The sequence below is a fragment of the Misgurnus anguillicaudatus genome, unplaced genomic scaffold (assembly GCF_027580225.2).
Source record: "Misgurnus anguillicaudatus unplaced genomic scaffold, ASM2758022v2 HiC_scaffold_31, whole genome shotgun sequence".
In the NCBI taxonomy this organism is placed as follows: domain Eukaryota; kingdom Metazoa; phylum Chordata; class Actinopteri; order Cypriniformes; family Cobitidae; genus Misgurnus; species Misgurnus anguillicaudatus.
This window is the reverse complement of record NW_027395281.1, coordinates 5,143,236-5,168,821: the sequence shown is the minus strand read 5'-3', so window position 1 is coordinate 5,168,821 and position 25,586 is coordinate 5,143,236. Positions and strand designations below refer to the sequence as shown.

Here is a 25,586-nt window from a genome sequence, read left to right as displayed (position 1 = left end):
AGAAATGTTTCATGTGTGTTGATTATTTTTTGATAAATGTTTCATGGGTGTTTATTTATTTATTTATTTATTTTTTCGATAAATGTTTTGTGGGTGTTGATTATTTTTATATATAATATTTTATATATTATTGACTACGGTCCTTTAAATTATTTGAAAATAATGCACGTTACATGATGCCGCATTACCACCTTGGGTTTGCGTTATTTTCGAATAATTCAACAACCCATCATAAATGATTCCTTACTTAACCTTTTCTTAATTGAATGTAAAGCCTACAACAGAGGCCACTGCATGCTATCCCACAATGCAATGCACTCGACCTGTGTTAACTGTGATGAACGAGTCAAGCATGATATTTAACATCTCTTTATTGATTCAAGATTATTTCATCAGACATTAACATGGAATCATTGCCATTAATTACTATTAATTCTTTAACATCAGTGGGACCTTGGTGTGATATCGGTGTGACATCATAGAGACATTAGTGAGCATGATCAACCCTGACACAGGTTCAGTCCTGTGACTTTCAGCCGAATATCCTCTCGCAGGATCTCCAGCTTAGCCTCCAGACCTGACAGTCGATCAGCGTTCTTCAGAAGCTCTTCTGTACCCTTCTTTATCTCTGCCTCTTTATCTGACAAACACAAACGAAACATCATTAATTCACACTGATGTAATACACACATGACGCGGTTTGTGCATCAGTTAATGTTAGTGATGGTGGGTGTTCAGGGTGTGGATGTTACCTCTGAGAGCCGTGGTGATGTTTGCTGTGTCTGAGACGAGAGTAGACGCCTCATCCTGAAGCTTCTTTAAGCGATCTCCTACTTCACCAGCTTCACTATTCGCCTCTGCCGCCACTTTGAGCTTCTCAATCTCATCCTTCAGTGCTTCCAGGTCCTGAACACACACATATTTAAATCATTGCATGACTGTATCTTTAGATCGAAGCACATACTGATGAATCATGAAGATACCTTTGCGGCTTGATCGGCTTCATCCTGAGCTTCTTCTGCTTTATCTTGAGCATCATCTGCCAGTCCCGTTCCTGTCTGGATGTCCTTCTTCAGCGTGTCCAACAGAGGACGCATCTCATCCACCAGACCTGTGATACCCTCAATGCCCTTCTCTACAGGAGCTAACGTATCTTCAATCTGAGACAGACAGACAGACATCAGACAGTTAGCATGTGTCAGAAAATATATCTTAACTTTCTCAAGCAAATTTTAGTGTATCAATTTGACAAACTGACCTTTTCGACATTCTCCTTGACGTTCTTGGCGATGTCCAGACTCTTCTGGATCTTCTTCTCTAGGTCATCCAACACAGGCTCATCTTCATCCAAAGACTTCTGAATGCTCTCAGTGTCATTCAGTATGCCGAAGGCAGCATCTCTAGATTGTATTGTAGAGGAACGTTAACAAATACTCAATAACTATAATTGTATGTTGATGTTGGTTGTGATGTGAGATCAGACCAGTACCGTGTTTTCTGGGCTTCCTCCAGTAGTTTTCTGGCTTTCTCCAGCTCTGGTTTGGTGGACTCCAGGACTTTGCTGCTGTCGGGCAGAGATGACGCCAGGTCTTGCATCTCTTTCAGTTTCTTCTTCAGATTTTCCACATTTATTGGTAACTTTGCCTCCAGGACGTTCTCACAGATACGCTGAACCTCATCTGGATCAGAATGAGGAGCTGAAAGAGAGATGCTGGGTTTAATTCTTCTTCTTATCCTATTTTACCTAGTATGTATATATATTAAGTTGTGTAGTATTTTACCTGACAAGTAGTCTTTCAGTGTGCTGATGAAGTCTTTAGCATCCTTCAGATCGCCGTCCACATCGTCACGTACCTGCTTGATCTGATTGGCTAGCTTGTCCGTGGAAAGTCTCACCTTATTGGCTGAATCATCAGCTTCTTGTATCTGTTGTGCAGAGAAGTGTTAACTCAGCTGTCAATATATAGTTTATTTATGTGGATGTATATTAATGTGCGTTTGTATACCTGTGTTAGTGCTTTAGCGATCTTGTCGTTCAGATCCCGCAGTTTGTCTTTCACTTCTTCTGCGTTCTGAAAAGCTTTGTTGGCATTTGGCAGAGCTCCTATACAGGTTTCCTCCGGTCCACATGGTGGCGTTCCAGCAGGAGGACAAACATCACCTGTGCACTGTTGAGGAGTGCAGGGCTCCACACGAGTGCTACCACACACCTGACAATGAGAAATATTCTTTAACATCTTTATCTGTTGTAGACGATTACATTTTCATACTAAATTAAGATTTTAACCCACCTTCTCTGCTGCGGGAGTCAGATCTGGTCGAGTTGCCAAATCCTCCTTCAGTTTGAGTAGATCTTTGGTGTTGGCCGGCTGAACTCTGTTTAGATCTTTTATGGCTTTGTCTCTGGTCTCAGTCAATTTCTTTAGGGTTACCTGAGCGGCTTCAGCTTTTTTGAGGGCATCTGTTGACGTGTCGTACGAATTCTGGATGGCGTTATATGCGCCTGGAAAAAAAGTAAAATTTTTTCATATAAATAATAAATCCATACACTTTTCACATTTTATCCCTTAAACAGAATAACTGTACTGACCGGTGTTGTTGGATGTATCAATGTTTTTAATAGCGTCTCTCTTAGCTAAATACTCCAGTCGTATGGATGACATTAACTCCTCCAGCTCATCTAAACGTTTCTTCAGGTCTGGATCTGACGGCTGGGGTGATAGATCTTTAGTCAAACCATTCATCTGAGTCCTGAAAGAGGGTATATAAGTTACCAAATTGATGAAGCATTAGATTGATCTATTTCTATTCAGCATTTGTTATTTTGCTGTACCTGAGTGTGTCCAGTTTCTCGAGGGTTTGGATCAGTGTGTCGCTGGATGATGGTGGTACAAACATGGACTCTTGGATCTTTGTCAGTGTGATCTGCAGACGTCTGATCTTTCGATTCACTTCTTCTGATGTGCTTTCAGGGATCCTGTTGTTGGACAGATGTTCCAGAAGCAGTGTGAGGTTCTGAAGCTCTGTGTTCATACTAAAGATGCAGGACGGGCAAGCCGGGCATTGTGGGAAACTGTCGCAGTGGCCGCTTTTGCAGGAATCACAGCGAGCACCTGTAACGCCCGGCTTACAGCGACACAGACCTGTGAGTTTATCACAGCCACCCAACTCTGTGCCAGATGGGTCACAGTCACATGCTGAGAGAGAAAGACTGTGTTATTGATGATTTTAAATAAGTATTTGTTGCATTTTTTTGTATGAAACACTTACGTCGACAGCCAATAAGATGATTCCCATATGTGTTGTCAGGGCAACCACTGCAGGTCCGTCCTCCAAAACTATACCGACACTGACATTGACCAGTGAACTAAAAAACAACAAAACACTCATGATGAGGATGTTTTTGTGTTTGTATGTTTGTATAATTATGACTGTGTGTGTGTGTGTGTGTGTGTGTGTGTGTGTGTGTGTACCTGGTCACAGGTGGTACTGCGGGCATTTTTAGGATCACAGTCACATGGTTGGCAGCCATTGGGTGATTTTAGGTTCCAGTATCCATTAGAGCAGCGATCACATACCAGACCCTCGACGTGAGGTCGACACAAACACTGACCTGTCAGCTGATCACACACACTACTGAGTGAACCCTCAGTACTACACAAACACTCTGAAAACATACAAACACACAAAGATTATCAGATAACTTGATCTATATTTCTGTGATTTCTTATAGACATTAATGAGACTTATAGAGGTCAGGTGTGAGGTTCAGGAATGAAGTGTGAGAGATCAGGTGTGAGGAGTGAGAGATCAGGAATAAGGTTCAGGAGAGAGGTGTGAGAGGTTCAGGTGTGAGGTGGGAAAGGTTTAAGAGTGAGGTGTGAGAGGTTCAGGTGTGAGAAGTCAGGATTGAGGTTCAGGAGTGAGGCGTAAGAGGTCAGGAATGACGTGTGAGAGGTCCGGAGTGAGGCGTAAGAGGTCAGGATTGAGGTTCAGGAGTAAGGTGTGAGAGGTCAGGAGTGAGGCATAAGACGTCAGGAGTGAGGTGTGAGAGGTCAGGAGTGAAATGTGAGAGGTCAGGAGTGAGGTGTGAGAGGTCAGGACTGAGAGGTTCAGGAGTGAGGCGTAAGAGGTCAGGTGTGAGGAGTGAGAGGTCAGGTGTGAGATGTTCAAGAGTGAGAGGTCAGGAGTGAGGTTCAGGAGTGAGGTGTGAGAGGTTCATGAGTGAGGCATGAGAGGTGAGGTGTAAAGGTTCAGAAGTGAGAGGTACAGAAGTGAGGCGTGTGAGGTCGAAGGTCAAAGACTCACTGGAGCAGCCGCTGGGGTTGTTGGGGTCGAGGTTGTAGTATCCAGGTTTACAGCGGTCACATTTAGCACCCTCCACATGAGCTTTACACAAACATTGACCTGCATCACACTGACCTGAGTTCAGAGAACCTGCAGAGTTACACTGACAACCTGCACAGAGACAGAAAGAGACATTCATCATCATCATCATTAGTGATTGTGTGTACCTCAGGAGTGAAATGTGAGAGGTCAGAAGTGAAGTGTGAGAGGTCATAAGTGAAGTGTGAGAGGTCAGGAGTGAGAGGTCAGAGACTCACTGGAGCAGCCGCTGGGGTTGTTGGCGTTGAGGTTGTAGTATCCAGGTTTACAACGGTCACATTTAGCACCCTCCACATGAGGTTTGCACAAACATTGACCTGCATCACACTGACCAAAGTTCAGAGAACCGGCAGAGTTACACTGACAACCTTCACAGAGACAGAAAGAGAGGTTCATCATTATCATCATCATCATCATTAGTGATTGTGTGTATGTGTGTTAAAGAGTGAGGTGTTAAAGGTTCAATAGAGGGTGTGAGAGGTTTAGTGAGGTTCAAATTGAGATATGTGAGGTCAGGAGTGAGGTGTGAAAGGTTCAGTGAGGTTCAGGAGTGAGGTGTGAGTGGTTCAGGAGTGAGGTACAAGAGGTCAAGACTGAGGTGTAAAAGGTTCAGTGAGGTCAGGAGTGAGGTGTGAGAGTTCAGAAGTGAAGTGTGAGAGGTCAGGAGTGAGGTGTGAAAGGTTCAGTGATGTCAGGAGTGAGGTGTGAGAGGTCAGAAGTGAAGTGTGAGAGGTCAGGAGTGAGGTGTGAGTGGTTCAGGAGTGAGGTACAAGAGGTCAAGACTGAGGTGTAAAAGGTTCAGTGAGGTCAGGAGTGAGGTGTGAGAGTTCAGAAGTGAAGTGTGAGAGGTCAGGAGTGAGGTGTGAAAGGTTCAGTGATGTCAGGAGTGAGGTGTGAGAGGTCAGAAGTGAAGTGTGAGAGGTCAGGAGTGAAGTGTGAGAGGTCAAGGACTCACTGGAGCAGCCACTGGGGTCGTTGGCGTTGAGGTTGTGATATCCAGGCCTACAGCGGTCACATTTTGTACCTTCCACATGAGCTTTGCACAAACATTGACCTGTCACTGCATCACACTGACCTGAGTTCAGAGAGCCTGCAAAGTTACACTGACAACCTGCACAGAGACAAAGAGAGACGTTCACAATCATCATCAATAGTGATTGTGTGTATGTGTAAAGGAGTGAGGTGTGACAGGTTCGGGAGTGAGAGGTTCAGAGAGGTGTGAGAGGCTCAGTGAGGTTCGGTAGTGAGGAATAAGAGGTCAGCAGTGAGGTGTGAAAGGTTCACTGATGTCAGAAGTTAGGTGTGAGAGGTCAGAAGTGAGGTGTGAGAGGTCAAGGACTCACTGGAGCAGCCGCTGGGGTTGTTGGCATTGAGGTTGTAGTATCCATGTTTACAGCGGTCACAATTTGCACCCTCCACATGAGCTTTACACAAACATTGACCTGTCACTGTATCACACTGACCTGAGTTCAGAGAACCTGCAGAGTTACACTGACAACCTGCATAGAGACCGAAAGAGACGATCATCATCATCATCCTCATTAGTGATTGTGTGTATGAGTAAAGTGTATGTATTTGTGTGACTCACGCAAACAGGCGTCTGGGCTCCTCATGTCGCTCAGTGGGTTTGGGTAGTAATTCGGTGCACATCTCTCACAGTTTGGTCCTGTGGTGTGATGCATACAGGCGTCACACACCCCTCCACTCCGGCGACCCGTCTCCTCGTATCTCAACGGATCAAAGTGACAGCGGTCTGAGTGATTATTACAATCACAGCCTGCAGGGGGCAGCACAGATTACATCACATTCAGCGTGCACACTACCATACTCATACTACACTATCTTAGATGTGTGTGTACTGTGTAAACGTACGTTTGCAGGTGTGTGGGTTGCTGTTCTCCGCTGGTCTCCATGGCAGATCATTAAAAAAATCATCACATCGCTCACAATTCACACCTGCTGTGTTATGCTGACAGTCACACGTTCCTCCAACCTACACACACAAATACACAACTATAACATTATACTGTGTAAAGTTTATAGTGTGTGTGTGTGTGTGTGTGTGTGTGTGTGTGTGTGTGTGTGTGTGTGTGTGTGTGTGTGTGTGTTTGTGTGTATTACCTTTATATTATTTGTGGTGTCAGGGAGACAGCGATTGGCGTGACCGTGACAGAAGCAGGAGCCGATGACCCTCATTTCTCTCAAGGCGTAAAACTGACTCAGACTCCGGCCTGGCATACTGGGCACACGACCCAACTGAGTCAGATTTACCCGCAGACCAGTAAAACCAGACGCAACTGTAGACAAAAAAAAAACATTAATAATGAACAAATCATTCAATGAGTCAAATATTGATAAATCAAACTTGAATCAATATCTCACCTTCAATTTTATAATCGCTGGGCAGATCGATGTTTGCAAACTGTCGTAAAGGATAATAATGAACCTGAGAAGAAAGTGTATTTGTTATTAATGCATTCAAATGTTGGTTTCATGAGTTAAAAACAATAAAAATGACTGAAGTTCATACTTTCTGGTCTCTATAGGGATTATCACCGGTGGATGGCAGTGTAAAACAGTAGGTCCCATCAAGGGTGCGAGGAAGTGTGGTATCCACCCAAGGAAAAGTAGATGGACAATCTGCAGCCAAGTACAGGGCGGGTTGCCAGGTGCGACCGAAATCCTTTGTTCTCTCAATGATTAGAGCCTCAGGTCTTGGACCCTACAGGACAGAAGAGGAGATGTTATACACCACAGCTTCAGATCACAGATCCTCAGGCACATCATTATTCTTTCATCTCATACCTTAAATGAAAGAAAGAGAGTTTCCAGCTGATATATTCCATTCAGATCCAGCTGAATGCTGACGGGATTCACATCTACAATCAAATGCAGTCACGTTAACAAGATTCAGAAGAGGAGAAGATCTGAGAGGTCCTGAACAGAAGATCTCTCACCTTTCTTAGACTGCCACCATCGGGTCGGTCCAGCGCTGGAAAGAACGTTCTGGATGGTGTGAGCGTTATACGCCGCTGGGTAACGTGAGTCACATGGACAACATTTCATCGTCTACAGAGAGAGAAAGAGATTCAATACTTTCATTTTTTAAGTTCAAAATCATAAAGTTGTAGAATGATCAGAGGTTTGGTCTCACATTTGCATGAGGGGTACAGATGACCTCAGAGCCCATGAGTCCACATGTTGAAGACGCTCTGAGGTTCTGTTCTCTACCCATCAGAAGGTCACCCGTCGGTGGATAACACGCTCCATGCCAGCAGTCTTTTTGAGCTATACATACAGCAGACAGAGCTACACCAGAAACACATACAAATATTAATAATAACATATTTAGTGTCAGTGTTTTTACAGTATGTGATATATATCTTAAAATGATGGTATAACCTAACATGCTACATCTTTAAAACATTATGGTATTGTAATGATACATGCCCAAAACATGAATAATACTTTAAACATTTCTAAGTGTATGATTAAAATTGATCGTAATCGGTTAATCTCAACAAACCTGCCGTGAGAAACAAAGTCCAGGTCTTCATCCAAAAAAATCTCTCGATCTAAAAGAATAAATCAGAACTTAGTCAAAACACAACTAAAATTAACAAAGCATTCGGTCTAAATAAAATCTTCAAATAAAATCATACCGTTACGAGTGTGAAGGTTTTAATTCTGCGCGTGTGAAGTATTGAAATACAAAGATGTGCTGCGTGTGTTTCTTTTATATTTAAAGAACCGCTCACCTGTGTCTGTGTTAATACACCCTTCCTCACAGAGTCACACCCTTTATAACATGAATCAACCTGCACACACACACGCACACACACACACTCACATCCTCACAGTAACATTGATGGAATTTGATTCTAAGACCAAATTAATCATTAACATCATACACTAGATGGACAGACAGATTCAGTTTAACTCCATTCACACAACACTTTGGTCCCAGAAAATTTACATAAAATTATCATTGAGTCTTCTGTGTGAACACAAACACGTCCTGTAAATATTCTGGGATCACTCTTGTAAAGAGGATCTAGTAACATTGCCGTAACATTCACGGAAAGCATTCTGTGTTAACAATAATGCCGTAAGGGGAATGATGTAGTAAGGACATGCGGGTCATCGCAACAAGAAGTTATGGTTTAGCTCTTAAAAACAGGTTTTAAATTCACATTAACATTCAAACTATAAGACTTTAAATACGTCATGTGTCTTTACAGGGTTTTTACGGTATGTGTGTGTGAATACACGCACAGATTCGGTAAAACCATTGGTAGTGTAAATGAACAAAAAAATCCAACGATCCAGGACAAGTCCCAGATGCTTTTTCCGTGTTTTTTCCATAATCTCTGTGTGAAAAGGTTTATAGAGACAGATTCAGATTCATAATAAAAATATTCAGATAGAGACAGATTCATAATAAAAAAAGATTCAGTTAGAGACAGATTCATTACTAAAAAGATTCAGATGGAGATAGATTCACAATAAAAAAGATTCAGTTAGAAACAGATTCATTATTAAAAAAAGACAGATTCAGATCGATACAGATTCAGAATAAAAAAGATTCAGATAGAGACAGATTCATAATAAAAAAAAGATTTAGTTAGAGACAGATTCAGATGGATTCAGATTCATAATAAAATAGGTTCAGATGGATTCAGATTCATAATAAAATAGGTTCAGATGGAGACAGATTCATAATAAAAAATAAGATTCAGTTAGAGACAGATTCAGATGGATACAGATTCATAATAAAAATATTCAGATAGAGACAGATTCATAATAAAAAAGATTCAGATAGAGACATATTCATAAAAAAAAAGATTCAGATAGAGACTGATTCATTAAAAAAATTCAGTTAGAGACAGATTCAGATTCATCATAAGAAAGATTCAGATAGAGACAGATTCAGATCAAAGTCAGACAGAAAATAGATGTGTTACTGGTTCAGTATGGTGGTGGCACTGGAGGAGAATTAACTAAAGTCATGGTAATATATCATGGTGTAAGTGTAGCATATAAGAACAAAGAGCAAGATGTTATGGATGCTGTTGTGTAAAGTAGCACATGAAGTGTGTTTGGATGAGTTTGTGTGTAAACAATAACACAATGAGTTTATATTCACAAACAATCAATCTAACATAACATATCCTCCTGTGTTGTGTGATTAAACATTACGTGTGATATAAAACTCTTTCCCCGCAGGCACAGATTTCACCTCCACGTCTGGGTGTGTCTGAACTGAAGTGAGACAGTGAATCAGACAGAAGAACCACACCCGAATGACAATACAGACAGATCACCATGACGACAAGATGGGGTGTGGGGGGGGGGGGGGGGCTTTCATGTTAATCATTTATAGAGGTCCATAAACACATCAGATCATTTAAGCAGTGGTATTTCAGGACAGTTTAAGTTTAGTTTAGTTTTACACACATTATTGTGTTGTTTTAGATTGAAATAAATGTGTTTGTGTGTTGATGTTTCTTCACTGTGTTCTGTTCTGTTCTGTTCTGCTGCAGGTTCATACACGCTCATGAGTCTCTTTAACACTGAACATCAGATTGATGAACAGGGCGTCGTCTGCAGGAGGCGGAGCTAATGTTTGTATATACAAAAGCAGTTTATTCCAGCTTTTATCAGCAGTTTTTTCAACAGAACTTTTATAACTATTCCTGTCATATGTGTATTTGACATATCAATAAATGTTTATTGTTCATTTTTGCTAGATGTCCTATTATGTGATTAATTATTAGCCTAATATTACATTACTTGTTTTACATGTTTTTATTACATAATAAATGTGTTATTAAAATGAGGTTAATCTCAAACCACTTTTCAACCCAATTTAATTTCTAAATATATATTAATAGACTTCTTTTCAACAACCTGAAAAAGACATATTTTCACCTTTCACTATTTAACCAGAATTAAACATCATTAAGACATCTGGATGTCTTTTCAACGTCTTGTCAACGTCTTTTCAACGTCTTTTCAGCGTCTTTTCAAGGTTTTGCTGGGTGGGAAAGCTTATTGTAAAGTCAGTGATATGGAAATGTTTAGATATTTTCAACATCTTTTCAACGTTTTGCTGGGTGAAAAAGTTCAGTGTAAAGCATGTCCATCTTTTGGAAACTCCATCATCAGACGACCTTCTGTTAGTGTTTCTAATCTTCATTCTGCGATTTCCACACATTTACTCTCAAATGTTCAGAGTCTGACATATATATTCAACTTTTACAGTCTCATATTGCTAAGTGATGATATAAAGACCTCAGACACATATTTTATATTTTTATTGTATGTATATTATTATCACAACTATTATTGAGCAATACATGTTTATGTGTATTTGTGTACACTTAATAAGGTGAGGTCAACAGTTAGCATGAACTTTATACAACAGTTAGCATGACAAATAAAGTTAAAGAGATATCTTATAAAATTATCTACAGATTTGATCAACTTTTACAGAAATTTAGAAATTACGTTGATATATCCTGCTCCTTTTGTCAAGTTTTTTTCTATAGGTCACCTGTTTTGGGATTGTCCGTTAAGTAAGTCTTTCTAAAGTGAGGTTGAATTATCAAAAATTTTCTTTAAATATTTTTCTTAAACATTTTTTACTCTATACATTTTTTTATTTTATACATCTTTTATTCATGGGAAAGTTTCATCTACATAACTGTAAATATACCAAAAAGTAAACCCCACTTTAATGCCTTCAAACAAGAATAGAATTTATACTTGGATAAAATGTCAATGTCTGTCAATAAAAAGCTATTAAACAATAACAATATGTGACATATTTAATATTCCACTTTAATACGCTTGTAAACTTATTTGATGCCCTCCCTCCTTTTATTTACCTCTTGATGTCATCTCCATTTAAGTTCCATTTGCTTTTATAAGTTGTACTGTTGTTTTGGTTGTGTTTGGTCATTATAACATGTTGATAGCTAGTTGGCCTTCACTTTACACTCACAACAGACGATTATGTTAAATTAATATGTTTATACAGTATTTTATTATTTACTAATTCAGTGTTTTGAACTTTTTCCATAGCATACTATGATCTATTACTTATGTGTTCTTGTTATTTTTGTATTCTGTTTATTATTTGTAGTTTTTATATTCTTGTATTGATTTGATGTAGGCCTATTTTTGTGCAGTTCTGTGCTTGAATGTCATTCTGAGAAAATGTATCTTCAATTTTAATGAATGAGCTATATATAAAACATAATCAAAATCTTATTGTTAAACATTAATTTAATATGCTTTTTATTGTTTAAAAAATAATTCCTGCAAAAATATTGTTTGATGTGTAAACACTTTAATATTATTATATTTGTATGTTTGTACTTATTTATTTGCAGTGATGTGTGTAGACGTCACAGTACAAAAATTACCAGAGGTGGCAGATTTGAGGTAAAATCGAGTTTGTCAGTCTTGACAGGTTTCATACAAATTAATAAATGTATAACATCAAAATAAATCAAAGTACAAAGTGTTTTAGATATAAAAATAAACTAACTGTTAAATAAATAGGATTTCATTTTAAAGTATAAAATGACATTAGAGGTAAAAAAAAATGCACAATAATGCACAACAATTGTCAGCACAATATAGATAATAAAATAAATAAATAAATACAACTTTTATGATTGAACATTCAGAGCTTTATTTTGAAATGTTTGGCAGCTTTTATTTTGTACGTGTTTGAGACTCGGAAGCGGAAGTGTCACACACGCGCGTGTGTCTCTCTCTGCTCCCGTTCATTGATTAGTGCAGTGTGTTAAGGTTTATTTTATATTTTAATATAATTAAAGAAGATGATAAAGGAGAATCGTTGGACTATTCCTGTAAACGCTCCGGCGTGTATGGAGAGACATCTGGACGCTGTGCATTACAGAGACGGTCAGATTCATAGCAACTAATCTCTTAAACACGTTTAGATAAACACAGATGATTGTGTTTGATTAAATAAAATATCTGATTTTTAATGCATTATGTATTTCACTTATTGTTTAAGGCACAATTTCCATGAAAGAATGTACTTTACTTATTTATACAACGTATATGTCAGATTATTTCAGATCATATAACTCAGCAAAAGCATTTGAATGATATCTGTGTTCATTAAGAAACAGTGTAAAATAACTAGAGTACATTAAAATAAGAAAGAAACTATAATGATAAAAATGATATGCATTATAAACAAGTCAGAATGGTGATTATAGTGATAATGCACAGTTTAGTTAATTATACAGAAGGATTATTATTTAGTAATAAATATTTAGTTTTGGGTCTTACACAGATGCCAAAGACAGTGATAAGTTTTTTAAACATCTGAATAGTAATCTAAATCTCTTGTGTTTGTAGATGGGACTCTGTTGCTCGCTGCCTCCAGTCTTTCAGGTCGTTGTTGGCAGGGTTCACTATGGGTGTACAGTGACCCTAAACTCGCCCCTAGTGAAGGTTTCTGTAAGGCGGGTGTACAGACTGAAGCTGGGGTCACTGATGCCAGATGGATCTCAGATAGAGCCATGCTGTTAGGATCCGACTCAGGTACAGAATGAGTCAAATACTTTAAACTTTGTCATATAAAGTTCATTAACAAGTAAGAGACAAAATGTTACTTAAAAATAACCATAAAATGTATAAAAGGACAGCGGTGTGATGTTTTTAGATGAGAGACCATATAATAAATGTACGGTATGAGTTTATACAGTGTCTGATACCCTCAAACCTTATTTACACAGCACTTCCCAAAAAAATGTCAATGAAATTATCATAGAGGCTTCTGTGTGAATGCAAACACATCCTGTAAATGTTCTGGGATCACTCCTAACTTTGCCGAAAAAACATTCACGGAAAGCATTCGGTGTGAATGCTGTAAGGGGCGTGTCCATAGTAATGACATGCGTGTCACATCGCTACAAGAAGTTCAAGCTCTTTAAAACTTGTGTTTTAAATGCACATTAACATTCACCATGAGAAATGTCAGCAAACTGAAGCAAAGATTGGGAGCTCATCATCACTATCAGTGCTGAAGCGGAGATCATTCACCAGCAGTGTTGGGTGTAACTAGTTACTAAGTAATTAGTTACTATAATTTAATTACTTTTCCCTTGAAAAAGTAAAGTAAGGGATTACTCTTATTTTTCTTGTAATCTAATTACAGTTACTTCGGATGTAACTAAATACTTTGTATACTATAGTGGATTTAACATGGTTTTAGTTTACAATTCTCACTATTAACTGGTTGATTATTAGCATTAATATTAATGACATGTTGGCTGTTTATTAATACTTAATAGCACATATTAATGACTGATTTTGCAAAACCTTATTCTACATCCTTAACCCTCCCCATTTCTACCAATACTTAAAATTAACAACTTCTTTAGTATTAATAAGCAGTAGTTGGAGAGAATTGGACCATAAAGTGGGACAAGAATAGTCGATGTACATTTATATATTATTTCTTTGAGCCATTTCAAGCCTATTCTTGTATCATATACTGAATAAGATTTAGAAAGTAATTAGTAATAAGTAATTAAATACTTTTTTGGAGAGAGTAATTTGTAAAGTAATCTAATTACATGATTCAAGATGTAATTAGTAACTAGTAATTAATTACTTTTTTTGAGTAACTTACCCAACACTGTTCACCAGCATGACAGAATAGCGCTTCACGCACTCCTTATGATCATAATCGTATCATAAACTAAAATACACGCTCGTGAAGAAAGAAATCACAGATAATAAGCAAACTTTAGACGCTGCGGAGAATAAACCTACAAAGTGCAGGACTTTAAATACGTCACATGTATTTACAGGATCTTTACGGTATGTGTGTGAATGCATGCACAGATTCTGGAAAATCATTGGCTGTGTGAATGAAGGAACAAAAATCAAATGATCCCAGACAAATCCTGGACGCATTTTCCGTTTATTTTAGGGATGGACGATAGGATTTTTTTGGACCGATACCGATTTAAACAGACAACTTCTGTCCGATACCGATATTAAACACTTGTATACAATACTATACAGTTGGTCTATTAGCTAGTTTATTTCTGCATCAAATTATTTTTACTGCACATGGATTGAATCTAATTAACATTCAACTGACCAACATAATAAGAGAGGCACAAATTAAGCTAAAACAAATATAAGAAGACAGCATGACAACCTTCAAAGGTGGTTTTTGCTATTCAGCATTTATTTTATTAACAACATTAACTCATTTTTTACATATAATGGATTTCTTTATGCAGTTAATTAATAAACAATCAGTATCGGCCTTTCTCGTGCTATTGCCGATATGCCGATGGTATCAAATTCATTAAAAATCGGCCGATAAATATCGGCGACCGATACATCGGTGCATCACTAGTTTATTTTCCGTAATGTCTGTGAAAAGGGTTTAAGTGTACTGCGGTTAGGGTTGTAAAGGGGTAGAAACTTTCCATGGGAACTTAATCTGGGGAATTTTGAAAATCTTACAAATTGGAAACTTGATGGGAATTTATGGTAATTATTTTAAAATTTAGGAAATTGTATATAAACTGTATCATATTCAAACCTTAATAAACATGTAGTTCATAAGGTCATAAGCAGACATGCATGCAAGGTAATGTTCATTTTAAAGAATCCTGATACTTACGATCATCAAGCCTGGATGTATTTTTTTATTTACATTAATTCCCAATAATTTCCATATATTCCTGTGAGTTCCCATGGAAAGTTTCCAGCCTTGTGAATTCCCAGAATTTTGCAACCTAACTGCGGTAAAATGACAGTACTTGATAATAATGATGATGTTTGTGTATGTGTTACAGGTTCAGTAGAGTTGTGGTCTCTGGCTGAAGATGAGCGTCTGCTGATGAACAGATTTAGTCATCATGAACACGATGATGTTGTGACGTCTATCAGCTCGACTGCAGGAGCTCAACACGCAGTCAGCTGCAGTATGGACTGCAGGTCAGCAGGAGGCGCTGCACGTCTCTCAGATGAAGTTTACTTTGATTACAGTCAAATCATCTCTCTCTCTTTTCCTCTGATTTCAGAATCAAAGTGTGGGATCTCAACCAGGAGACTGTGATCAGCTCGTATAATGGTGAGAAACGGAGACAGGAAGTGATGTAATCAATATTTGTATACTGTTTGCACACTGCTGCTTGAAGTCTGTCTGTCTGTCTGTCAGCTCACTCACTGCCGGTCAACTGTGTGTCCTGTTCACCGCTGGATGACTCTCTGTTTATGTCCTGTGCTCAGGTCAGCACACACACAAACACACAACAGAGTTTGTGTATATATTGTGTTTAAGTGTGTAACTCTTTCATGATCACCTGCAGGACGGCCGACTGCTGCTGTGGGACCGAAGGAAACCCAAACCTGCCACCCGCCTGGGTAAAGCACACGCACACACATGCACGCACGCACACACATGCACGCACACACACACACACACACACACACAGACAGTGTGTTATCACATCTCTGTATGTTTTAGATGTGGTATCTCCGAGCTGCAGTCCGACTGCCGTCACCTGGCATCCTCATCAAAGCAGCACCATTGCATACGGTAAATAAAACTCATATCCCATCATGCATTGCACTTAGTGTCATGATGCTTTATTTGCTTCTAATTTTGTGATGTTTACGTGTTTATCAGGTGATGAATTGGGTCGAGTTACTGTTCAGGATCTGCAGGCGCCAGACGGCAGACAGACGGCAAACCTTCACAGTCGTAGAGTTTCAGGATTGACGTTTTCCTCAGACAGGTACGACCTCACCGACTCTCTATTGACTCAAATTAACTACTTAGTTAGTTAGTTATTCACTTCTTATTCAGTTTGATATTGTGAGGTTGTGAATGGTAAATCTGATGATGGATTATTATGGGATGTTTATTTGCAGTTCACCCCTCCTGGCCTCCATCAGTGATGACTGCTCTGTAGCCGTGGTTACTGCAGAGCTCAGAGAAATGTAAGTATTGACATCCCTCTCTTGATTGGCTGTCTGCATTGCCTTAGAAGAACCAATGAGAAAAGAGGAAATCCAGTAGATCACATATCTGAAAAAACATAGTAGTACCATTTCTTAAATGTCAGTACCATGGTATTTCTGTAAGGTTGTGGTATTACCATGGTAAAATGTTTAGGTACATGGCAATATGACATCAAATTTGTTTGTCTGTGCTTAGTTTTCGAGACAGACGACATCAGGACTTTGTGCGTGCCGTGTGTTGGGTTCCCGGCGGTTCGGCCATGTTGACCACGGCGGGGTGGGATCATCAGGTTCTACATCACAGCGTGGGCCAATCAGAACCCTAAAGCATCATGGGAAACGGGACACGTCTCATTCCTATTTCTGTTGCTTCTTGTAACCGTCAATCATTCACCTTGAAATAAAACTTAATTTTGCATTCATAGTAACATCAAGATTCAGATTGTACTGTAAGAGCAGAAATAGGAATGAATACAGATTGTTTTTTATTATTAGGATTTATTTTCATAACATATTTCATGCATTTAGCTCCACTGAGGTCAAATAAAAACTTGTGCTCTTTAATAGTTTCCCTGTCTTTTGTTTATATGTTACTGTATATATGTTTATCTGTCAGCATTTACATGACATGATTTAAACATTAGGACAAAAAAATAAGACATAAAAATCAAGCAAAGCATGTTTTATTTACATTAATAATATTTGCAGATAAGTATTTTTACAGATGCATGTATAACAAACGGGAATATTTTTACAATAATAAAATCTAAAACAAGTAGTTTACAGATTCATCCATTATTAGTTTTTTGTTTCGATTCTTTATATACTACAAAAAGCAGTAAAAATGAAAGGCATCTTTGACCATTAGAGATATATTTACTAAAATTCATGAATGAATCTGTAACGGGTTTGTTTTACGCTGGATACATTCAGCACCATTGTATGAAACACTCATATCGACATTAATGATTAAAAAACAACATTTCAACATGTACAGAACTTACAAATAAGAACTTACGTTCTTAATTTTCCACCTGATTCAACTCGTATCCAATTACTTTAAACAAATAATTCTGCAATTACAATACAATAATGTCATTATTGTAAGTATGTGCATAGTTTATCTTATAAATACAGTTTATAAAGTTTGTTTTTTGATCAAGAATTTAACAAATATTCTGTTCAGAGCTGCGAGGCGAGCAGACATACAGATAGACGTCAAACAACTTGCAAATATTACAGTAATACTTTGATAATAAAATGAAATATGTTTAAATATCTGTCAGGTAGGCGTTTGGACAGGTAAGGCACTTTTCTCTGAAATAAATCCAGTTCAGGATGAGCCGTCTTTATTTACTGGTGTTATTGGCTGTTTAGTTCCTGGTCGCACTATGAACGTCATTCCAAACTGTTTACTGGATAATAAAGAAACATAAAATTATTACTTTGTTCATCTCCATGAAATGCATTTTATTAATATTAATCAGTTTTTTAACCTCTTCTTGATTAATCTTAAAAGAATAGTTCACAGAATAAATAAATAAATAAATAAATTCTGTCATTATTTACTCACCCCCAAACCGGAACTATCTTCCATAGTAGGGAAAAAAATAATACTATGCAAGTGAATGGTGCCCTGATCTGTTTCGTTATTTTTACAGGTTTGTGGGTGAGCAAATGATGGCAGAATTTTCATTTTTCTGTAAACTATCCCTTTAAGAACATGTTGTGGCCATATTAGTCCTAGTAAACCAGGGGTGGCCAAACTCGATCCTGGAGGGGCGGTGTCTTGCAGAGTTAGGCTCAAACTTGCCTCGGCACACCTGCCTGGATGTTTCTAGTGCACTGCCCTACAAAGCCAAAGCGCAGTAACTATGCATTTGGTCAAAATTGAGTAAAGGGTTGAAATGGGCTTTGTGAGATCTGTTGTGTCTTGTGACAAAATCTCCTGTCCCATTTCGGAGAAACCTGTGTGCCAAAATTGCAGTAACATGTTTGACTGGCTGGTGTAAAAAACTTTAAGGACATTTTTCTCAGTTTCAGTATTTGGGTAGGTACTTCACTTAGCCTTTGCAGGGCAGTGCAGTGGTCACCAACCCTATTCCTGGAAATCTACGTGCCTGCAGAGTTCACCTCCAACCCCAATCAAACACACCTGAACCTGCTAAACAAGCTTTTCATGGCTACCCCAAAATTAGGCAGGGTTGTATCTAAAGTATACAGGAGGGTAATCTCCGAAACAGGGTTGGTGACCACTGTTCTAGTGTGCTTAGTAAGACCTTAATTAGCTGCTTCAGGTGTGTTTGATTAGGGTTGGAGCTAATCTCTGCAAGACGCCAGCCCTCAAGGACCGAGCTTGGGCATTTCTGCAGTAAATGCTATTTGCAGTGTACCTGTTCTGAGGTTTAGATGTTAAATCTTGAGCTTTTTTGGCTGCTTTGTCCTCCAGCTCCTTCAGGTCCACACCCTGAGACCTCACTGGTGGGGCCGCACTGCTTCTTTGGAAAGGTTTTTTGATTGTGCTGGTGGGCGACGTTTCCTCATCATCAGAAAATGGAGAGTTCCAGTCATCTTTTGATTCTGGCTCTTTGACAGCTGAGAACTTCGGGTCCATCTCCAGCATCTTCTTCTGCAGGATACTAAAAAGTGTCGTCTGGCCGGCGGGGGCGGATGGGGTAGTCTTGACGGGTGGTGTGAAGGGTTTAATTTGAACAGGCAGTTTAGGTTGGATACTTGGTGGAGGGCCTGGGGGTTTAGGGGGACTGCTGGGCGGTTTAGGTTTGGGGGCCGTAAGGGGGCCATTGGCTTTTGGTGGAGGTAAGGAGGGTTTGAACGATGGAGGGGCAGCTTGTGCAGGGGGTGAAGGGGCGGCTTGTGCAGGGGGTGGAGGAGCAGCTTGTGCAGGGGGTGGAGGAGCGGCTTGTGCAGGGGGTGGAGGGGCGAATTGTGCAGGGCGTGGAGGGGCAGACTGTGCAGGGGGTGGAGAGGCAGGATGAGTGGGTGGAGATGCTGGAGAATTATCCTCTGAATCAGAGTTGGCGAACTCAGGAGGTGGTGGAATAAACAGCACTTCTTCACCACTTTCCACATCTCTAAGCGGAACACCTCCTCGTACCCCTACAGAGCTGTTAAAGGGGGTGGAGCTTAGCACTGACTTTGGGTAAGGTCCATCCAGAACATCGACTTTAGTTGACAGCGGAACGACTGGTTGGTTGTTTAATTCTACACGGTGTCTTTCTGATGGGTCTCGAGGAGTGATGGTGAAAGAGTTTGGTTTCTCCATGTTAGGTTGGATGACAGAGTGATTAGATGCCTCAGATGAAGTGCTATTCTGTCGGGACAGATTGTTCCGCTTGTCTCTTTCTTTGGCAGCCATCAGCAGAGCAAGTGGTGAGGTCGATGTTTCCTTCTTCCCTGAGTTCTCCACCCCCCGTGTCCTCAGGTTTCTGTTCAGGACCGGACTGTACCTGTGAGGCCCACCAGGTAAGTCCACATGGGTCTTCACCTGGCTAAGATCATGATTCTCTATATTAGGTGAGATATTCATGGGTGTTGGTGCCTCACTGGGGGTGTTCTTCGCTATGGACACCGGCACAGGCTCCGGGTTCCTCATCATAGGAGCTTCTACCTGGAAACCATCTGGAGTGTCATTATGTAGCAGAGCGGCACTACTGTTGCGACGGGCCGGTTTGACGGGCGGCACCACTGACTGGACCGGTTGGAAAGATCCACCACTGTTCCTATTAACATGAACACTAGCTGGGTTCCCAGTGGAATCGTCCAGTAACAGAATGGACTGGACTTGCTTCTCCCTCTCTGTCTGCCCAATTAATAGAGTGCTCTTTTCCACATTGTAGAGTTTGGCCGTGTTTTGGGGCTTAAAGCTGGAAGGTGTTGAAATAGCGGCAGCGGGGGGTGTTGCCGGATAAGACAGGATCTCCATATTCGATATGGAGGACATCCGGACAGGTTTCAGTGGTGGCATTTTCTGGGTTTTGGGTAGGACAGGTGGAGGTTTAACCATAGAGGGAGGTGGTGGTGGGGTAAATTTAGGACAATCTGGGATTTCTTGATTATCCAGGCTGTAGATGGAACCTCTAAAGCTGGATGTGTCAGATGGAGGTTTTGGAGGTGCCATTGGAGGAGGTCTGAGGGAGGCCAGGTCTACATCATCACTGTATTCATAGCCGTTAAGTGAAGGAGGTTTATGAGGGGGCATGGGTGGGGGATGCAAATTTGCACCGTTTATGGGCTGATTCCTCTCGGCATAAGTCTGTGGAGGTGGAGGGATGAACGATGGAGGTGGAGGGGCAGGGGCTGCTGAACTTGGTGGAGGGGGTGGAGGGGCAGAACTAGGCGGAGCGGGTATCAACATTTCCCCCTCAAACATGTCGGTGACAGAAATCATTCCCCCATTTTGAAGGTTTGTTGTGCTTCCTGAAAAAGAGCAAAATTGGAATCAACTACTAGTTTCATTCTTAATGACATTCCAGCATCTATGGTGAGAACCGGTTAATCCATACCCAGGTTGATCGACACAAGTTAATTCATACACAGGTTGGGGGAAGGGCAATTTGGTATCTCCAATTCACCTAACTTGCATGTTTTTTGCCTGTGGGAGTAAACCCACGCTAGAACATGCAGACTTCAAACAGAAAAGCCACCTGACCTAGCCAGAGCTCGAAGCTGTGACCTTCTTGCAGTGAGGCAATCCAAAATATTTCAATGTAGTTGAGAAGCTAGTCGAAAAATTGCATTGTTGACTCAAGGATTAACTCACCAATACCGTTCACTGAAGGTCCGGTGAAAGAAGGCAAAAGAGGAACTTTGGGAGTAGGAACAGCAAAGCCATGCAGGGCCTCATTGGACTGCGACTGAAAGAGAAACATCGGTCAGCACCTCTAAATGAATTCAGGAGACTCTTATGAGATATAGGAACCATCAAACACACCTTTCATTGTAGGAGCCGCTGAGTCAGAGTTTGAATTTCTAGCCACTAAACCAACCAGTTTTCCTTAACTATTGACAAAGCTTATGGCATTCCAGCATATAAATTATCTCAATCGTTCTCTTTACTTCTCTGATTCACACAAACAGCTGCAGGACTGCCTTGGATAAATACAGCGTGAGTGAGATAATGTTGCAGATTTTTTATGCAAATGTGTCAGTGACTCATGGGACGCTCCTTACCAACACCCTATAAATACAGCAGGAGGATACGTTCTGGGAAATGTTTGGATTGCTAATCTGGGGACATTGCAATCTAAATTCAGCCTTTCAGAAAGCATTCAGCGTACTGTCTCTCTCCTTTTACAGAGAAATAAAAAACATAACCTGCTTGTCTTTCGTTCCCTTTCAGTTTACAGACATGGAAAAAGAGTCACACCCCTGAAACACAAATGTTTGTGTTGTGGGTTTCTTTTATTGTTCCAGATGAAATTTCTTTACATTTCCCCAGAAAAACCAAACCATTCCCTTATAAGGACTCATACAGAGGTTAATTATTGTCTTAAACATCCATGCAAATGTGGTATTTTACACTATATTTACATGTTCTCGTTGGTCATTGACATGTTGTGTATTTAAGCTTCACTTTATCAGCCTGTCTGTTCCCTAAGAATCAAATTTGTGATTTTGGACGCACTGATGCACGACTCGACCTCAAGTCTATAAATATTCTTCACATCCCTCCTTCAATGTAAGTCGATCCCGTTCTTTTGCAGTTATTTACAGTAAAAAATAAGTTATATGCAAGAGATATAATGTGAAGGTCATTCAAGAAACTGTGTTTGAATGACTGTAGCGTGTTAAAGTGATGCTTGTGTTATTTAACACCACTACATAACGCTGTGATTGACAAAAAAATGTGTGCATGTGCCGAGACACAATTCGCTGTATAAACAAAGTGTGTGTATTCAAAACAGCACCTGCAGGTCTGGAAAAAACCCGCAGTGACCTCCGATGAGAAGAAAACGTAAAGGATCCTGATGGAACATCTGAATCATCATAATTCTGATCTCCAGAGGTGAATCAATGAATCAGGTCACAACATGTTCACTTCATCTGAATCACAATGCTGTATGTACTGATTGGGATGTCATCATCTCCAAGGTGATATAAACACACAACCGCTCTCTCTCTCTCTCTGTGTGTGTGCGTTATTTCGTCAGCGAGAAAGTTTGTGTTTATATACCGAGGGTGTGTATGTCCTCAAGTCAGAGGTGTGTCTGTGTGTGTTTCTGAGGGATAGTTTCGTAACATTTTTTTGATAAATAGACTATGATATCCAATAACATTTGAATAATAATGCAAATATTACTTAAAACAATGCAAAACATGTTTTTTGGACACGCACAACTCTATTACCATGATATTCTTGGAGGCAACTCGGTGTATGATGTAAAAACCTTGGTATGTGAAATTGAATACCGTAGCACCAGCACAGTGCTTTTCTGTTAAGGTAAACACTTAAAATAAGTACTTAATGTCACAATGATGATATCAGATGGATGGCATTTTGTTATATACAATAGTAAAACTTGGTATATTTCTGCCCCTATAAAAATGCTAATGACCCTAACTGGGTGAAATCTTCAATCGATACTTTGCATATTATTTTTTAACTGATTAGATATGCAACATTGAACTTGATATTGAAGCTAGTAAATATCTGTGGGTACAAATGTCAATCATTTACAGAATAAACACACATTGAAGTTAAGTGAGGCTCTAAAAACAAAAAATGCCTCATAAATACCAAGTTTATCTCGTATGTGATCAAAGAGATTTAACACTTACTATGAAGTGTTTCACTCTCGGCCGTGAACGAACTTTTGCGGTTCCTGATTCTGGAATGACAGCCGAGTCAAACATCATGTCCACGTGGCCTACAAACATCAGAGAGATTTGCTGACCTAAGAACAGCCCATAGTTCAAACGTATAGACAACAACTTAAAGACAGAAACAAAGTCGTTTCAACGTTGAATTACCTTTTGATTTTGCTAATTGAATCACACAAATCACACTGGCATTACTTCATCTAAATTTTATTAAGCATTTTGTTAACCTTTTGCAACGTTTAGCATTAACTGTATCAATGTGGTTTTGACGTTGAAACAAAAACTGACATTATTTCAACCATATTTTAACGTTAATTTTTAAGCATTTTGTTAAACTTTTGCAACTGTTTAGCATTAAATTTTGTATTAACGTTGTTTTGACGTTGAAACAAAAACTGACATTATGTCAACCATATTTTAATGTTAATTTTTAAGCATTTTGTTAACCTTTTGCAACCGTTTAGCATTAAATGTTGTATTAACGTTGTTTCGACGTTGAAAAAAAACTGACATTATTTCAACCATATTTTAATGTTAATTTTTAAGCATTTTGTTAACCTTTTGCAACCGTTTTGGATTAAATGTTGTATTAACGTTGTTTCGACGTTGAAACAAGAACTGACATTATTTCAACCATATTTCAACGTTCATTTTCAAGCATTTTATTAACTTTTGCAACCGTTTAGCATTAAATGTTGTATTAACGTTGTTTCGAAGTTGAAACAAGAACTGACGTTATTTCAACCATATTTTAACGTTAATTTTTAAGCGTTTTATTAACCTTTTCCAACCATTTAGCATTAAATGTTGTATTAACGTTGTTTCGACGTTGAAACAAGAACTGACGTTATTGTAACCATATTTTAATGTTCATTTTTAAGCATTTTATTAACCTTTTGCAACCGTTTACCATTGAATGTTGTATCAATGTTGTTTCGACGTTGAAAAAAGAACTGACATTATTTCAACCATATTTCAACGTTGAAGTTCGGTCAAATGCCTGCTGGGAACATGAGTTCAGTTAGCTTTGACTGTTTATACCACAAACATGCCAAAATTAAATTATTCAGGTGTGTTTCAGGTTACCGTCTCTTGACTTAATGTTTCTTATCTAACTAGGTTGTGGTTAAGGTACAATGAGACTCTGCAGGATACAAACCTGAGACTTTTGGGTTTCAGCGACCTGTCAGAATCAGATTGTTTTTGTTATAATTATTGTGTTATTTAATGACTTTTATAGTTTTAGTTGTGTATTAAATCACATCTGGTCGGTCAGGTTTCGTTTTTTTATGACAAACAGAAAACAGACTCATGACCTGCATTATGATGTGTGATTTTAAAATATTTGATCTTACTTTTGTGAAATCACAGGTTTTATATTTTATACATAATAAAACTTGAAAATTAAAGAAACAGTACAAATGAAGCTTTAAAAAAATATTGGGTGTGTAAATAATAAATCATTTAAATAACACTGCGTAATTTGTTAAAATAAAAACACTGTGGTATAATAATACATGTAATAATGGAACACTAATAGTATAAAATGATTACCATGTATATGTTATGGTACTTCAAAGAACACCATATGTACTATGGTATAGATGTGAAAAAAATATATAAAAATGATTCTGACATTATTCTGTCACTACTTATTTGTTATTACTTACAGTTGTAATAAATAACCAGCCTTTACGAGTTTTAATGGTGTAAATAACTTTTATAGGCATCTGGAAGAAGTTTGTAAAGTATTTTAATTAAAAACAAACGCGCAGACGCGGACACGCGCGCTCCGTGACAAGTGCAAAGGTCGCGCGCAGAAGACTTTTAATCTGTTGTAACATTAATATAACGCATATTAAGTCAATAACTGTGGTTTAAATCAGTCTTACCCATTTCTTTGAATTCCACATTGGTGTCGAACAGATTTTTCTCCCTCCTCAGAAAATTCAGAGGGTTTTTACTCATGTTAACAACAATCTGTGTAGATTTTATCCGGACAGATTTAAATCCTCATGATTGTATAGTATCACGCGTCTCAGCGGCAACAGTCACTATGAATCCGAGTGCTGTTACTGATTTAGAAACAGTGACATTAAATAAAATGGCCACTTTTACACCTGCAACACCCATCTGACCCCGCCCACAAGACGCACTAACCGTCTCGACACGGCGCTCTGACTCCGCCCACAACACGCACAGCGTTGTGCAGACCGATCGGGGTATGACAGCAAAGTATCGCGAGATCGATTCGAAAGCACGGATTTTTTTATCAGATGTACTTTATAATACAGTGATGTTCAACATACAGTCTCTCATAC

The 25,586-nt window shown here is 39.1% G+C and overlaps 3 protein-coding genes across 6 annotated transcripts; 1 reads left to right on the top strand and 2 right to left on the bottom strand.

The window, feature by feature from the left end:
• Positions 1-353: 353 nt before the first annotated feature.
• Positions 354-8,191, bottom strand: LOC129453283 (laminin subunit beta-3). 2 transcript variants are annotated; one of them, XM_073865539.1, is made up of 26 exons: positions 8,049-8,191; positions 7,913-7,961; positions 7,541-7,695; positions 7,344-7,455; positions 7,192-7,265; positions 6,917-7,108; positions 6,769-6,832; positions 6,508-6,683; positions 6,259-6,379; positions 5,975-6,163; positions 5,730-5,885; positions 5,342-5,497; positions 4,605-4,754; positions 4,309-4,458; positions 3,474-3,667; positions 3,271-3,367; positions 2,834-3,197; positions 2,591-2,751; positions 2,292-2,503; positions 2,007-2,210; positions 1,782-1,926; positions 1,490-1,697; positions 1,259-1,400; positions 984-1,160; positions 753-906; positions 354-640 (listed from the first exon to the last, which is right to left on the bottom strand). In XM_073865539.1, the coding sequence occupies exons 2-26, from the start codon at positions 7,941-7,943 to the stop codon at positions 501-503; spliced, it is 3,924 nt and encodes a 1,307-aa protein (XP_073721640.1). In that variant the 5' UTR covers positions 7,944-7,961; positions 8,049-8,191; the 3' UTR covers positions 354-500. The 2 variants fall into 2 exon arrangements, with proteins under 2 accessions (XP_073721640.1, XP_073721639.1); XM_073865538.1 differs by lacking the exon at positions 5,342-5,497 and having other exon boundaries at positions 8,049-8,158.
• Positions 8,192-12,115: 3,924 nt separating this feature from the next.
• LOC141363058 (methylosome protein WDR77-like) lies at positions 12,116-16,989 on the top strand. Its single transcript, XM_073865540.1, has 10 exons — positions 12,116-12,324; positions 12,790-12,975; positions 15,255-15,396; positions 15,483-15,532; positions 15,620-15,690; positions 15,771-15,825; positions 15,929-16,000; positions 16,091-16,199; positions 16,336-16,404; positions 16,622-16,989. Exons 1-10 carry the CDS (start codon positions 12,240-12,242, stop codon positions 16,749-16,751), a joined length of 969 nt encoding a protein of 322 aa, XP_073721641.1. The 5' UTR covers positions 12,116-12,239; the 3' UTR covers positions 16,752-16,989.
• Positions 16,990-17,092: 103 nt separating this feature from the next.
• Positions 17,093-25,366, bottom strand: LOC129453285 (uncharacterized). 3 transcript variants are annotated; one of them, XM_055217462.2, is made up of 5 exons: positions 25,158-25,366; positions 23,224-23,339; positions 21,212-21,299; positions 18,819-20,862; positions 17,093-17,840 (listed from the first exon to the last, which is right to left on the bottom strand). In XM_055217462.2, the coding sequence occupies exons 1-5, from the start codon at positions 25,231-25,233 to the stop codon at positions 17,759-17,761; spliced, it is 2,406 nt and encodes an 801-aa protein (XP_055073437.2). In that variant the 5' UTR covers positions 25,234-25,366; the 3' UTR covers positions 17,093-17,758. The 3 variants fall into 3 exon arrangements, with proteins under 3 accessions (XP_055073437.2, XP_055073436.2, XP_055073438.2); XM_055217461.2 differs by having other exon boundaries at positions 21,206-21,299; positions 25,158-25,364; XM_055217463.2 differs by having other exon boundaries at positions 21,206-21,299; positions 23,224-23,312; positions 25,158-25,363.
• Between the last annotated feature and the right edge of the window lie 220 nt (positions 25,367-25,586).